Here is a 16,890-nt window from a genome sequence, read left to right on the forward strand (position 1 = left end):
TCTGAAACAGTGCTGGTGGTGCAGATGAATAGTCTCCTGCAATCCATGGACAAAGAACATCTGTTCCCATACTCTTAGACCTCACTGTTATAAGATACTCTGTCCCACTTAAGAGATGAGACAAGGGTCAAGGGAAATGCTCAGAAATCTTTCCTTGAAGGCTATACTGGGAGGGTGCTGCTGGACAACTGCTTTTCCACCACCACTTTTTCCATATTTACATTTAGATTCTATGAGAAACTGATACTTTATGGGCTCAACTGCCAATGATGTGCAAATGATGCTTGACTCCCTTAATCCTTCACAGTATATGCCACAATCTTGCAGCTATCTCCATCTTGCAGCTATCTCCATCTAGCTAGCACATAGATGAGAAAAGAGTTGGCTGATGTTAAATCTAAACAAAATGAAGAGTTAAGCTTGTAAATCTGATCAAGAGAGGGCCTCTAGTAGCTCCCAGTTCATTTCAAGAATGAATTAAAAATCCTATTATTAATTCATAAATCCTTTAAAAGGCTGGGATTGTGCTATCTCAGGGATCACCTATCCATCCACGACTCTCCTAGACAGTTATTGTTATGCTCCACATGCTAGACAAGCTCAGTTGTTTGGTGCATGCTCCATATGGGAGGAGAATAAACTGACCCCAAGCCTGAGTGCATTCAGGTCCAAACTCAATGCTCACCTCTTTTCTAAGGATCTTATCCAGTATTATTATTAATTAAGTATTTTATATTAGGGTAGTGTGCAGGCTGATACCTCAGTCACCCCCATTGTACTGGGCATTGTACAAACACATACAAAAACAGTCAATTCACCAAAGAATTTACAGTCTAAAACCAGTGACATCTTCTCCCTTGGAAAGCTGGAAGAAGAGGATGGAGAGAGAGGAAGAAGAAAGAGAAGGAAAAATATTTGCAGTGCAGGGAGATGAAAAGAATAGAGCCCCCTTTGGACACAATCTTACACATTTTAATAATTATTCAGTTCTTAGAACCATGTAATATGAACTGTGGCAGTATGCCTGATAGATGGAGATAGAATTGTTCCAGTAACATGCGTGACAACCTGAGTTTGGGGGGTACCAGGTATGAGAATGCATTGCTAGCATTCACTTTGCAAAGGATGATGTCCAACTAGTGGAGAAAGTTCACCAAATTGACTCTGATTCCAGAGATTGAAACTCAATATAATCTTTGCCTGGTTCGCTCTTTAAAGTTTGCTCTGAAGTTTCAGTGTGTTTATATCTCTGGCCTTGTCTAATGCATTATCAGGGCTGGAACTAACCTTTTCAGATAGGGAATCATTAACAAATAAGTCTTAAACTTTACATGAGATGTGTCCATGAAGCTTTTCTCCCTTATAACTTTAAATGGCATATGAGAAAAACTGGAAGCTTAACTACTGAATGCAACAAAATGTGATTCAGTTAAATGAGCTCTCTCTTTCTGTCCTTTAAAAACAGAGAGGTAAACCAGACTATTCTGGAAATCCATCATTAGGACAATAAAATGCCAACAAAGCTAGCACAAAAGACAAAGTAATTAGAATCAAGAATGTGCTACCTAGGCAAGGAGTCAAATGTTATATGCTGTTTAACAGCAGTCTCAGCAATATTCAACAGCAGTATTTAGAGGAGACAATGCCAGCAGCAGCAAAAACAACAGTAGTTTTCTCAACTGACCTTACAATTTCTTCAGTTTTTACTGGAGTATATTTTGTAGGCTTTCATTGCTGTACTATCATTCTGCTTCCCCAGAAGTAAAACAATTATTAGTTATTAGTTCTGCACAGCTTTTGGAATTTCTTTTTGGGAGTATTCATAGCCTCTTTAGGGCTGGCAGGAGTCAGCATCTGCCATGATTGCTGATTTAATTATGCCCGTTGTTTCAATAATAATTCAGTAGTGATTCATATATGGAATATTTATGTAATAAATTCAGGATACAGTATTTCCTTTCTCCCTGCAGGCAGCTTAGTAGTGTCAAAATTAGGAGTGTGATTCTACACACTCCATGGGAGAGGCCTTGAGCATGGTGTTGCATTCCTGGCCATCTTGGGTAATAGCCATTGATGGATTTATCCTCCATGAATTTACCTAATTGATTTTTTAACCCATTTATAGTTCTGGCCTTTACAGCATCCCCCTGACAATGCGTTCCACAGGATGACTGAGCATTGTGTGAAGAAGTACTTCCAGTTGTTTTAAACCTGCTGACTATTAATTTCTTTGGGTGATCCCTAGTTCTTGTGTTATGAAAAAGTGTAAATAACATTTCCTTATTCACAAAAAGAAAAGGAGTACTTGTGGCACCTTAGAGACTAACAAATTTATTTGAGCATAAGCTTTTGTGAGCTACAGCTCACATTGGATGAAGTGAGCTGTAGCTCACGAAAGCTTATGCTCAAATAAATTTGTTAGTCTCTAAGGTGCCACAAGTACTCCTTTTCTTTTTTGCGAATACAGACTACCATGGCTGCTACTCTGATTTCCTTATTCTCTTTCTTCACACTGTTCATGATTATATAGATCTCTATTATATTCCCTTCTTAGTCGTCTCTTTTCTAAATTGAACAGTCCCAGTCATTTTAACCTCTCCTTATATAGAAGCTGTTCCACACACCAGTCATTTTCGTTGTCCTTCTCTGCATCTTTTCCATTCTAATATATATTTTTTGAGATATGGTGATAAGAACTACACACAGTATTCAAACTATGGGTGTACCATAGATTTATATAGTGGCATTATGATATGTTCTGTTTTATTATGTCTCTTAATGGTTCCTAACATTGTCAGCTTTTTTGACTGCTGCTGCACATTGAATAAATGTTTTCGGAGAACTATCCGTGATGATTCCAAGATCTCTTTCTTGAGTGGTAACAGCTAATTTAGATCCCATCATTTTGTATATATAGTTCGGATTATTTTTTTCCAATGCACATTACTTACACTTATCAACACAGAATTTCATCTATCATTTGGTTGCCCAGTCACCCAGTTTTGTGAGATCCCTTTATAACTCTTTGCAGTTAGCTTTGGACTTATCTATCTTGACTAATTTTGTATCATCTGCAGATTTTGTCACCTCACTGTTTAGCCCTTTTTTCCAGATCATTTAGGAATATTTTGAATAACACAGGACCCAGTCCGGATCCTTGGAGGACCCCACTACTTATCTCTCTCCATTGTGAAAACTGACCATTTATTCCTATTTCGCACTTTGATTGTCCAGTGGCCCCGCTGACTGTTTCACAGGTTCCTACTTCTGATGTACTTTAAAAAAAAAATGCTGTTAGTTTTTGTGTCCTTAGCTAGTTGATCTTCAAATTCTTTCTTGGCCTGTCTTCTTATACTTTTACACTTGACTTGCCAGAGTTTATACTCTTTTCTATTTTCCTCACTAAGATTTGACTTCCAGTTTTTAAAGGATGCCTTTTTGCCTCTTTTACTTTGCTGTTTATCCATGGTGGCATTTTTTTGGTCCTCTTACTGTTTTTTTATTTGGAGTATACATTTTGTATGAGCTTCTGTTAAATAGTTTCCATGCTGTTTGCAGGCCTTTCACCCTTGTGACTGCTCCTTTTAATTTCTGTTTAACAGCTTCCTCATTTTTATATAGGTGCCTTTTTTTATGTTAAATGCTACTGTGGTAGGTTTCTTTGGCATTTTTCTCCTACATGGATATTAAATTTAATATGAATATAAATTTAATACATTATGGTTGCTATTACTGAACGGTTCAGCTATATTCACCTCTTGTACCAGATCCTGTGCCCCACATAGGACTAAATCAAGAATTGCCTGTTCCCTTGTGGGTCCCAGGACAAGGTGCTCCAAGAAGCAGTCATTTATGGTGTCTAGAAGTTTAATCTCTGCATCCCTTTCTGAGGATAGTTGAAATACCACATTATTATTATGTTTTCTGACATTATAGCCTCTCTACTCTCCCTGAGCATTTCAGTCCCGTCACTATTCTGGTCAGGTGGTCAGTAGTATATTCCTACTGCTATACTATTATTATTCAAGCATGGACTTTCTGTTCATAGAGTCTATGGTACAGTTTGATTCATTTAAGATTTTTACTTTATTTGACTCTGTGCTTTCTTTCATATATAGTGCCACTCCCCGACCAGCACAATCTACTCTGTCATATCTATATGTTTTTTACTCTGATATTGCTGTGGCCCATTGATTATCCTTATTCCACCAAGGTTCCACGATGCCTATTATATCAATATCCTCATTTAATACAAGGCACTCTAGTTCACCCATCATCCATTTTAGTATTTAGACTTCTAACATTTGTATATAAGCACTTGTACATTTTATCCATGTTCAGTTGCTTGCCATCATGTGGTATATTTAAATGGGATTTATGTTTGACTGTTCCTCAGTAGCTCCTACCCTTTACCAACTTCTTTCCTATCCTCTTTACTAGGATATAGAGTTCCCCCTTTAATATATTCACCCAAACCGCTTGGTTCTCCACACCTGTCAGCTTTCCCCCAGCTCTTAGTTTTAAAAAAATCTTCTACAACCTTTTTAATTTTTTATGCCAGCAGTCTGATTCTGTTTTGGTTTAGATGGATCCCATCCTTCCTGTATAAGTTCCCCCTTTCCCAAAAGGTTTCCCGGTTCCTAATAAACCTAAAACCTTCCTCTCTACGCCATCATCTCATCCGCGCATTTACCAATATAAATACTGACAGGAAAATCAGAGTTCATTATGCTTTATAATAATGTCCAAGAGCTTTTGGTCCATTTTATTTGGTGATACATAAGCGAGACATAGGTACAAAAATGCAATTTTATTCCTTTTTAAGTTATGCACAAACATACAACAAAAGAATAAATAGAAGGTGCACTTTAAGGCCCCAGTCCCACAAACAGATGTACTATCATAGAACCCTAAACACCCATCGCATACTATTCACTGTAATGGGACTTTGTGCAGGTGCAGGGTCTGCATTAGCGCATCATCTGTTTGTAGCATTAGGGCCTTTACATTAGTAAAGGTATAGTCAAGATAACAAAATACAGTTCACTAGTTGCAAGTACATTTCTAATTTGCAAAAGATTTGAATTTATATTTTGAAATTATTATTTATTATTTGTTCACTGGTTTCCCAAAGTGTGAAGGCACCAAACAGACAAATAAACATTACTGGGAACAGGGCAGGTTCTAGGGACACGCAAGCAGGGCAGTTGCCCAGGGTGCCAACTTCCAGGGAGTGCTGTGCTGTTGTTACCCACTCTGCCTTTATCTTTTGCTCTATGCTTTGCCTGGCTGGCCATTTTCCATTTGCTTCATTGATTAGCCAGCCGTTTTTGCCCCCCTCCCCTTGGCCATTGCAGGGAGTGGGTGGTGTTGAAAATGTTTACTTCCATGGCTGGCAAAACGGCTAGAGAACATGGGGAAAGCCAGGCTGGCTGAGACCAACAGTTCATCTCATCTAGTCCAGTATCTGGTTCTGATAGTGCTCTGTAATAGATGCTTTGGAGGAAGGTGCAATAAACTCCACAGCAGACAATTATGGAAAACATTACCTATAGGAAAAGTTTCTTCCTAAACTCCATTAGTCAGACGTATGTTTATGCTCCAAAGCATATGCTCCAAACCTTCAATTCATGAGGGTTTGTATCCCTTCCAAAATTCAGGTTAAGGATTTTTTGTTTGCTATTCTTTTTTTATCCTTACAATTTTACTTATAGACCTTTTTGTTATTCATAAAAATGTCCAGTCTTTTTTTGAATTCTGCTAAGCTCTCAGCCTCTGTGGTATATTGTGGCAATGATTTCCACAGGCTAATGGGAACCCGTTGCAAGGATTTTAGAATCTATTACCCCATTCCTGTAAATACTTATGTCTGCACATGAGTAACATTACCCATATGAACTATTAGTCCTACATGCATCAAGTTACTCACATATGGGGCCTAAGATAACTTACAGACAATTTAGAGAGTGAATAATTTACAGACAAGAGAGAGGATGAAAATATTTTGTATGATTTTGTTTTTAATTTTAATTGTCTGATCCATACCTCATTCCCACTTTGTGTTACCTAACCTCACACCTAGATGCATGCCACTACATCTCCTTTTATTGTTTATGTTATAAATCCTATCCTTTTGGCCTTTGTTGGGTAATTAAACCTTTCCCTTATTTTAATATTATATTTAACCCTTGATTTTTCTGTTGTTTATAGAATTAGTTTTAATTCTAGCCCTTTCCTTTTAATAATTGATAATCTTTGTTTTTCCTGTGTTTATATTTGACCTTATTTTATAATATTTTTTAAATTAAAATCCTCTTTTTTTTATTTTTATGTGTAATTAACACTTCCCAGATCTTGGCCTGATCTTGTAAACGGACGTGAGCTTAACTTTATGCATTGTGAGTGGAAGATCAATGGGACTGGTCACTTTGTGTAGAGTGAAGCACATGTTTAAGTCCCTATAGAACTGGTGCCCTTTTTATTATGGGGTCAGATTCTGCCATCCTCATTTAGGTTGATTAGTAATTTATTCTGTAGAGGATTCCACTGGGTTAAGGTACTATTCAATGTAAGAGTGGTAAAACCTGGTCTTAAATTATTTTAACTCTGCCTTTTTTGTAACTATTTATATTTATACCTCCTTCTTGTTTGGTTTTTTAAACATACTTTTTTTTTTAAACGTTGGAAATAAATGGGACACATTAGCAATTGAATTAGATATTCAAAAATGATCAACATTTGAGATGGGTGGGTGTGGACAATCTCTTAATCTAGGTTTGTAAAGGACCTAGCTGAATGGAGCTGCAGTCTTGGTTGGGGCCTCTAGGAACTAATGTAATACAAATAATAAATAATAATAAAATGCCCTAGTTGCTCAGTGACTTACAGACATGTGCTTACTTGGACAGATACAATGCTATGCCTCTTTCACTGGGACTTTGTTTTGAAGAGTATGTTGTCCATGTAAGCTTTGTCCAGAACAACAGGTTTCTTCTGCATTGCTGCCTGCAAACGCTCAGGGAGCAGCCTCTGACTTCTGATCTCTCCCAGAACAATATCATCCTTCTTTTGGGGCCTCTGGGTCCTAGCATCCACCAGTGCCTCAGGAGCACTGTGCACATCCTGCAGTTTCATCTGAAGCCAATCCTGTCTCTCCACAGTATGCCGGTGCTCCCCAAGATTGTGCATCAGTTGCATCTCACTCACTGACCTCTTCCTGTATGAAGGGTGAACAAAGTAACAATCTCATAATGGCCTTTCCTTCAATTCTTGATCTCCACTAAAGCCCAAGTTTGGGAACTTTTGGGAGGCAGTGCAAGGCATATTCATTCAACCTGGATTTTTACCCAGGAGGGGATATACTGTCTGCTGGTGGGAGGGGAAATAGTGATATTTAATTGGTGGTGGATTTATTAGTCAGAGGAGGGTTAGAAGAGGAAAATGGTCTAGTTTTGTGGCATTGTTTATTTTAATTCTTGTACTTGATGTCAGATTTCAGATGATGATAGGCAGGTAATCAGTCAAGAGGAAAGTAAAGAATATTAGTAAAAATATCCCCAAATTCAAAAAATGTATAGCAATATACTTACGTCGCTGGTCTTCCATCAGATTTTGCAAAGAAACAAATTGCATATACAACAACTGCAGTCTTAGCCATATCTTTGACAGAAATCATGTTAACTATAAGGATAAAAAGAAGGAAATTTGTAAATCTATGTTTCAAATAATTTCAAACCAGTTTAACTAGGGGTACAGTTAGGGTTAGGTACAGAGAAAAGTGTTGAACACGTATATAGTCAGAAAAGAGATTATATGAAAATGTTTTTCACATGTAGTGGATACAACAAGGAATTTAGGTATCAGAAGAACTGGATTCTATTCCTAATTTTTATAAAGACTTTCAGTACAATCTTGGGCAAGTCTCTTAATTGCTGTATGCCTCAGTTACCCCACGTTATCATCGGCATAATAATACCCACCATTTTAATATCTTTGGATGCAAAGCAGTGTTTAGTTGCAAAGTATTATTATTTATTATTAATTTCTGTCTCATGGAGATATTTGTAAAGCTCCTTGAAATACCTGCATACAGCTATGTAAATGCAAAGTATTAGATTTTGTCTGCTTCTTGTGTGTCACTAAACTTTGCTGATTTTGCTGATAGAACCAAGAATCTTGATTCTCTTATGGCAGCTTTAAATTGGCATAACTACTGAAGTTAGTGTTGTTAGTCCCTATATAACCTGATGTGAGAAAAATCAGAATTGGGCCCCAAGTTTTTACAGTTTCTAGTATTACATAGGTCATATCGCTATGGAAGAGAGATGGATTTTATTTTGCTTTGCACATCAACAAAATTGTCAGTTGAATTATAATTGCAGAATATTTAGTACTGGTGATGGCAGAAATAACTTTGAAAGGCAGAAATAACTTTGAATTTCAGATTCCAATTTGAGTTCTTAGTGGTGATAGCTAGAAAAACATCTTTTGAGTTGTAAATAAAGCAAATCTGATGTGAAGTATCTGAGACAGAATAAATATAGAACCCTCCAATGCCATTTTTACTGTTACTTTCCTGTTTGATTTTTACAGTTTTACTGTAGGTCAAAAAAACATTTACAGCACCATGTTTTACATCAGAGCATGAATATGCTCCAAGCACAGCATCTAACTAACTATTTTAAATGCAGTGGTTGAATTCACTTTGAGTTATTTCTTTAATCCACCATCACAGGTGAATTTTATTCATTTAACTGAATTTTAAAAAGCTGATTCAGTTAACAATCTTAAAAACAGCAGATTTTCACTTTCATTCCATTTTTATGCTTAACCTAATCAGAAAACAAAATACACAAACTGAATTATAATTTGTTATTAAAATCATTTATCTAGTATATCCTAAAAGAAAATATGACATACTTACCAAATAATGTCTTAAACAGGTTTCTGCTTCTGATAAGTCAGCAACTGACTGTCTTCTGATGTTGAGTATATTTAAAGACTACTGAATTGGTCTAGTGGACCCCTTAAATGTAACTTTAAAATAGAACTTCTTAGTAACTAAGAAGCCCTTTTATTGTCTCAGTTGATGTCACTCCCAACACGCCCCCCTGATCTTCATCCAATCCTCATCCAATCTTATGCTTTTTTGTTAACTGAGCATTTAAAGAAAGAGAGATAAAGGAAAGGTTAGGCTAAAAGAAAGTATCCTGGGTAACTGTGAAGGAGTTTGACTTTTGGAGAATCTGAATTTGGGTTAGGAGGAAAATGCAAGTAAAGAAATTATGTCAGTGTCTTAATTTATTGATCAGTTTTAAATGTTAATGAGTCCACAGATGACTAAAGTTAGTAATTTGAAAGTGAAGTGCAATGACCAAATAAAGTAAATGTCATGTTTCAGGAGCCTTTACTTTTCAACCCTTAAATAGGCTAGATAACTGTTATTCAATAAAAAAGAAAGAAAAACTATTTTGAGTTGATAACTTTAATTCAGTATTGAATCTTGCTTTCAGTGTACATGTTGCAAAATAGAACAGATTAATACTAATGAAATGGATCAAATATTCAAATATTTTAATAGCTAAATTGCAATTTCTACTTGATCCACTCTGTTTCTTAGTTTTACAAAAGGATTTCTGACCCTTGTTATTCCTTACCCATCTAACAAAGGGGAAATAGTTAGGATTGATATCCTCAACTGCACACTCTGGCCCCAGTTCAGCAGGGTACTTAAGCACGTACCTAACTTTAAGCATGTGAGTTGTCCCATTGACTTGCTGAATTTGGGCCACAGTCCTGACTAACTACTTTTTTGAGATAAATTAAGTAATATATAAAGATTGAAAAAAATATAGTAAAGATTGCACCAATGTAGTATTGTTCAATAGAATTTCAGTATTGATGTGAAAATGTATGTGGGCACAGGTATGTCATATAAAAAAAAAGTCTACATCTGACCATAATCTATACAATTTCAAATATCTAAGGTCCCATCCTGAAGTCGGTGAAAGCAAGGTAGGGTCCTAAAGTAGGTTGATTGAATAACATCATCTTGCTGTTTGATAAGGTATACATATTCTTATATCTATAGAACCTATAGGAGAGATGTTGTAACTAAAGGCCCAATCCTTACAGCAAAGAGTTCCATGCAAGTGGAAACCCTGCACCCCATAAAGTCCCACTGAAGTCAGTGGGGCACTATACAGGCACAGGGACTCACCCACACAGAGCACACTGCAGGACTGAAGCTTTAGTAATCACATACTTTCATGTTCCATTGTACCAGTAAAAGGCTTGATCCTGAAAGGCATCTTACATAGAACTCCCATTGATTTAAATAGAAACTTGAGCTATGAAAGCTTGCAAGATCTTGGGGCTTTGACATATGCGTTTCATATGGAACAAAACAAATCAAGAAAGTTGCACTCCCTCTGAATTGTTTTAATCAAAATATGGTTTCCATTGTAAATGAGGCATTTTCTTGCTACTATCCAGATATAATATTTGAACTCAAGAAAATTATATGAAGGATTAGTTGGAATGTAATGTACCTGTTAATCTGAACAAACTAAGTTGTTTTGTTATTACTTTGTTATAGACTATTTTGTATTTAACTAGTAACTTTCACCAGAGAATTTCAAACAACTTCTTAAGCCTGAACAATGGAAGCACCACACCACCCTGAGAGAGATACGAATGTTATCCCCATTTTATGTATGGATAAACTGAGTGACAAAGAGGTCTGTGACTCTTCCAAGACAGTCAATAGCAAAGCTGTGAACAGAGCCCGAGGGCCCTGATTTCTAATTTCCCATTCTAACGATTAGGCAACAGTTCTACCCTCTCCTTCAAAAGAAATGTTGCTGAGTGCACAAATGCTTTGTCCTGTTATCATTGCACAAAATTTGGTGAAAAGTCATGTCCACCCAAATTTACTTCTAAAATATAAATAATTGTGCTCTGAAAGTCTTTAATAAGGACTTTAAACTAGGTGGTGATATTATTTTGCATAGTACACATATGAGTAACAGGTCACTTGGTTCTGTGAAATCTTGGTAACAAATCATTATCATTAGGTGAAAAAATTCAGATATCCTCCTCCTTGAGAGGATATAATTGATTTTTGTGACTTGTTTTCAAAATGTAAAATGTCTCCTAAAGTTTATAAAATAACATATAGAGGTGTGTATGGCTGATACTGTAACATAGGCCCTGTTTAATCATTGCAGAAGAGAAGACTGCAGTTCTGAATCTACCATTCTTGATCTTAGAAATGAAACAATATACAACTAGTCAAAAGTGTATTAGAATAATGACTTCTCCATGACCTCAGACTTTGTAGCTACAGGCATCAGACAACACAAAGGCACTCCAGAGGAAGAGGGCTGGGAGTCCTAGGCTATGTCTACACTACCGCTGGAGCAATGCTCCGGCAATCGATGCACCGGGGGTCGATTTAGTGGGTCTACTGAAGACCCGCTAAATCGACAGCAGATCACTTTCTGGTCGACCCCGGTACTCCACCCTGAACGAGAAGAATAAGGTAAGTCTCCCGTTGACCCAGCACAGTGTAGACACCTCAGTAAGTCGACCTAAGCTACGTCGACTCCAGCTACGTTATTCACTCATAAGTTATGGACTTATTCACGTAGCTGGAGTTGTGTAACTTAGGTCAACTTACTGTGGTAGTGTAGACATAGCCCTAGGGACTGAAGATGCTGGAGTCACACTGTGTGAGGGAAGAGCTGACTACAACCTTTTGAAGAGCTTGATCAGGCATAGAAATACCCTTCCCTGACCTTCACACACTGATTGTACAGATACTTTAACCAAGTCAGCATGAAGAAAATTTGTACTCTTATGTTGTAGGAAGAATGCCACCTTGACTTGTGTTTGTGCCACAGTGTAATCAGTCTCCAAGCTGGAAAATAAACCATATTATCTGCAAGATAATTTTTTCAGAGGGAGGCAGAGGACAGCCACATTCTTAAAATACAGACTTTCATACACCAACATCCTTCCTGTATTATATTCATTTTGGCAGAGAATGGGGTTATATTCAGCAAAGAATAAAACTCATGCTTAAGTGCTTTGCTGGATCAAGGCTAGAGTCTTGTAGGATGAACTCCTAAGTGACATGAATAAATTAGCACAAATTAAATATGCATCCCCATAAAAGTACATCCCAGTAGCTTCCTAATGCATTAAACTCTAATTAAGGTTAAATTCTTAAGTTACATTATTTTCATGTGATTTTCATCTAAATAAACAACAGGCCAAAAGCCTAATATATATATAATATATTAATGAGCTCCCACATTAAACGCGTTCTAATCACCACTGCAGCTATGAGGATATTAGTAGATTTTTGTGTGTGGAAGGAGGAGGGTAAATGATGACACACTGGATGACTGTGGTGAGGCAACCTTTCTAAATGTGTCTAAGGAATGTTTTTGTCTTGACACAATCTGGATCCAAAGTGACAGTAAACTCTTTAGATCTTCATTTGATTGACAAGATTTGTGGCTTTTCAAATGCCTCAGCCGCATGTTTTTTAATTTATGTAAGCAATGTGATGTATCTTTAGGTGTTTCTTGGGTTATTGCAGGTAGATGATGCTCTAATCAAGTGCCAGATTTCAGTTAATGATGAAAAAGAGAAAGGCCTCATATCGAACTCAGAATGAGGCTAATACAGCTTTTAGCAAATGCCTGTGACGGTATGATGCAATTCATTTATTAGTAGCTACTGCTAAATCTGAGTTCAGAAATAATAGCTTGCACTAATGTTTCCCTGCAATTTTATAGCACCGTTCATCCAAGGATCTCAAAGTGGTGTACAAATGCATGAATTTCCCCAGTTCCCCTGGGAAGTAGATAAGTGTTACAGTGTTGTCTGTATACTAGGGAAATTTAGGCAAAGAGAGGCTAAGTGCTGAAGTTACGCAGAATCAAGTCAGAGGAGAAGAGAATCCAAGGATCTTGGCTTTCAGTCTGCTTTAAGCATGCTACCTCACATAGTCAGATTATCTTGATAGTACTCAGTACTCAGTACTCCAGAATATTTCTAGAATTTGCAGTGATTAAATGCAATATGTGATGTAACTGACAGGGTACCTACTTTAGCCTTGCGTACAGCACATCCACATTATCACCCTTGATCATGCATTTTCTGTAGTGATCTACAGTGGACATGCCATGTTTTGATGATATGATCATGAATGTATGAGTCTTTGCTCTCTGCATGCCACCCTACACCTTGGCTGCATAGAGTTTCATATAGCATTACATGGCTGTTTTGAAGCCTAAATGGGGAACCCTGGTTACCTCATCTCTCTCTAATGAGAAGAATCTCAAGCTTGGTCAAAATACCCAGAGGAATGCTACAATGGCTGTTAAAGAAAGTCATGAAGATGAGGTACATCTTATTCTCTACAGAGCCATGCTTCACTGATCAATAACAGAAATGCCATTGTGTATCAGAAACAATAAGGAAAGCATTACTTAGTTTCAAAATCAATGTATACATACAAATATATATATATGTATATACACACACATACAAATGACTTCTTTTGTGATATCAATTGTAGACCTAATGTCTAGTTATTTATAGAATTGTGTAGGAGAAAATTAATTGTAATTTCAGAGTTTAAAATTTGGATAAATTACTATACTTTAAACTACTACACAATGATAGTAAAGTGAAGTATTAGCTTGCTCAAACTGAAAATTTAATATATTTACTCTGCTGAATATAATACATAATTAATAGCAAGCATTTATAATATTTTTATTCTGTAGCTTTTAGGGTGGTATTGTACTCAGACCTGGTGTCAGATAATCAGAAGTTTGGTGTCTGATCCCAATTTTGAAAATATCTATAGAGCAAATGCTAGCCTTAAATACTTTTAGCACAGACAGGGGTTCACATTTAACAATGTAAAGAGTTGCTTTAATGGGGGCCTGTTTTCTTTTTGTCATCCTAGAAGTGGACACACAATCCCTGCACAGCCACCCAAATAGATTACACATACTAGGAGCACAAATAATTCCAGAGGGGTATGTATGTGTAAGAGGTCAGGAAGACCCCACCCTGGAATGCCTGCCCTGCTGCTGGGGCCAAGGAGGAACTCTGGAGTGTCAACTGTGTGGGGTTTGGCTGGGTTGCACCCTGACTGGCTATCTCACTTTGGGCCATTCATTCAAATGCCATCGAAATCAGTGGAAACACTCCTATTGACTTTAACATGACTTGAATAAGCATCTGAGAGTTAGCTTGAATTTGGCCTCTTAATGTTAGCCAACAAATCAGTTTATCGTTAAAGACTGTGAACTTTTACAAACAGAAGATATTATCAAGTAGCTGGTTTTTGGAGTGGTTGAAGCACAGAACAGTTACATTCCCCAAGCCAGTTAGATGTTAGCTATTCAATAAAAGGGAAATTCACCCTTGTGCAGATGGCCAGCAGAAGGCCCATGCACCGTTTGGTGTCTAAGTGAGACTTGAGTGGTTCATGTGTCTTGTGCTGGCCCCCTACAAGGGATGAATTTCACCCTAAGAGCTCTGTGCATTTCAATTCTTCAGCTTCATCAACATACGTCAGATTATTCCTGTTGTACCAAATGACTGAAATGGATGTGAATTAAATCATTTGTAATAGAATTTTGAGTGGGTAAATATTTCATATTTTTGAAATATAATGTCTTGGCGTCACTATGAGGTTACATCAGATTACTGCCCTGGCCAAAATAGCTAGAGCCCATTATCACATAATCTCATTTTATTCCAGTATCACTGGCTATTAATCATATCACTGCTCATAATGCTATTGCTTGTAGTTAAATCTACAGTCTTTATAGTCTGTGCAGTATTTATCAATACATAATGCCATTTACTCTAATGCATATGCTGCCTTTTGTAGTAGCATTCTTGTTCTATGATTAAATGTTTTCCTGCTGTCTGTCTTCTGATTAGGGTCTACGGGACACCTTCTGCTCTTAGTTACACCAGAGTAAATCAGAAGTCAGGTTACCTGTAATGTGATTTTTATTTGATTAAGAATCCTTATGCTCAAAAGACTAAATCTTTCCATTGCACTGACAAATATACCTTAGAACAGTGGTTCTCAACCAGGAGTATGCGTACCCCTGGGGGTACACAGAGATTTTCTAGGTGGTACATCAACCCATCTAAATAGTTGTCTAGTTTTACAACAGGCTACATAAAAAGCACTAGCGAAGTCAATATAAACTAAAATTTCATACAATGACTTGTTTATACTGCTCTATATGCTATACACTGAAATGTAAGTACAATATTTATTTTCAATTGATTTATTTTATAATTGTATAGCAAAAATGAGAAAGGAAGCATTTTTTCAGTAATAGTGTGCTGTGACACTTTTGTATTTTTATGTCTGATTTTGTAAGTAAGTAATTTTTAAGTGAGGTGAAACTTGGGGGTATACAAGACAAATCAGACTCCTGAAAGGGGTACAGTAGTCTGGAAAGGTGAGAGCCATTGCTTTAGTACTCAAGTCCAGGTGGAAAGATAGGCACATTTGTTGGAGAATAACTTAGGTGGGATCATCCCCTCAGATAGGCAGAAAAACTAAAAGTGACAAAGTCAAGAAAAATGCCTAATTCCCCAAAACATGCTAACTCCCAAGAAATGTGCAAAGATCTATAGCAGAGCCAACCAGATTAGTAATGATATGAGTGCAAGGACTGGCAAGGAAGATAGAGGGTTCTGTGCTCCCCTTGACTTCAGCAAGAAAGGAGATGAAATCTTTAGATCTGGGCCTGAGGGCACATGGAGTGGAGGAGAGTTGGCAGGATGGCATGCCACCACTCCCTCAAACCCCATAGAAACATGTCCCTGGGTGCTGTGTTCGGGTTCCAAAGTGTTGGGAGGGGTAAGTCTGGCAGCCATCCATGCTTCATAGAATAATTTCCCTCTACCAACTGCATGAAACAGAGCTATGGAAATTTACATCACACAAATGCTGTAGTAACTTTTATAGGTTCTCATCTGTCCTGTGACACACACACCCTCCCTGAGCTTCTGGGAGAACAGAGGTTAAGAAACAAGCAGCTCCGCTTTGCACAGGAGACAAGCTGTCAGTAAGCTGCAGGGGCTAGATGGCAGTGCAGAGATAAGAGGCCGCCACTTGGATAGCCACTGTCTTCAGTGGCTTCTTCAAGATATATGTGGATCATGGGAGATTTGCAGGTTTATAATGGTCCCTAGATTCTTCAGTAGAGAGCTAGTTTCAGATGGAAGAATTCCAGGGAAATTCAGCCTCAGCTGATGCTCTTAGTTTCCAATGCCCTACCCAAGTTTCAGAAAGTTTAAACATAGACACGCACAGATCATTGTAATGGAGAATGAGAAGACCTATTAGATCTTCAAGTCTGTCTTCCTACACCTGCAGAGCATAGGCATCAAACAGAATATGTGTGAGATGGGACACTTGTATTACACTGGATCTTAGTCAAAGGGTCTATAGATTCAAAAATAAAACTGTAGACTTAATATCCTAACATGACCAAATAGACTCCCCTAATTGGGGATACAGGTAACTGTTATAGAACATTACATAGAACCCTGGATTGGTACTTTCACTTATTAATAGTTTGGGGTCAGTTTGATGATTAAACGTACGGATTTTATGAAAGGTTGTTAGTTTATCAATTTTTTCAGAGAAAATCTTCTCTAATGTGAATGTTTGAAATACGTCACCCTTGCCTAGCATTTCATTTTTTCCACTTCTTAGTAAAAGGCTACCTTCAGACAGTCACAGCTCATTTCTTGCCATCCATCCGTCCATCTATGGTGTTTCTAGATCATGTGTCACTACAGTAAGTAGATATACATCAGCACAGTCTG

General features: G+C 37.3%; 2 protein-coding genes across 2 annotated transcripts in view; one reads left to right on the forward strand and one right to left on the reverse strand.

Annotated features, from left to right (window-relative positions):
- The window catches only part of LOC311523001 (uncharacterized protein), a 29,703-nt gene that overhangs the window by 1,431 nt on the left and 11,382 nt on the right, over positions 1–16,890 (forward strand). The window lies entirely within an intron of this gene.
- Positions 6,928–10,310, reverse strand: PTH (parathyroid hormone; the record flags this gene model as incomplete). Its single annotated transcript, XM_084629794.1, has 3 exons — positions 6,928–7,216; positions 7,590–7,680; positions 10,265–10,310. 3 exons carry the CDS (start codon positions 10,308–10,310, stop codon positions 6,928–6,930), a joined length of 426 nt encoding a protein of 141 aa, XP_084485920.1.

This window comes from Lepidochelys olivacea (genome assembly GCF_965140295.1).
Source record: "Lepidochelys olivacea isolate rLepOli2 genome assembly, chromosome: 6".
Lineage (NCBI taxonomy): Eukaryota > Metazoa > Chordata > Testudines > Cheloniidae > Lepidochelys > Lepidochelys olivacea.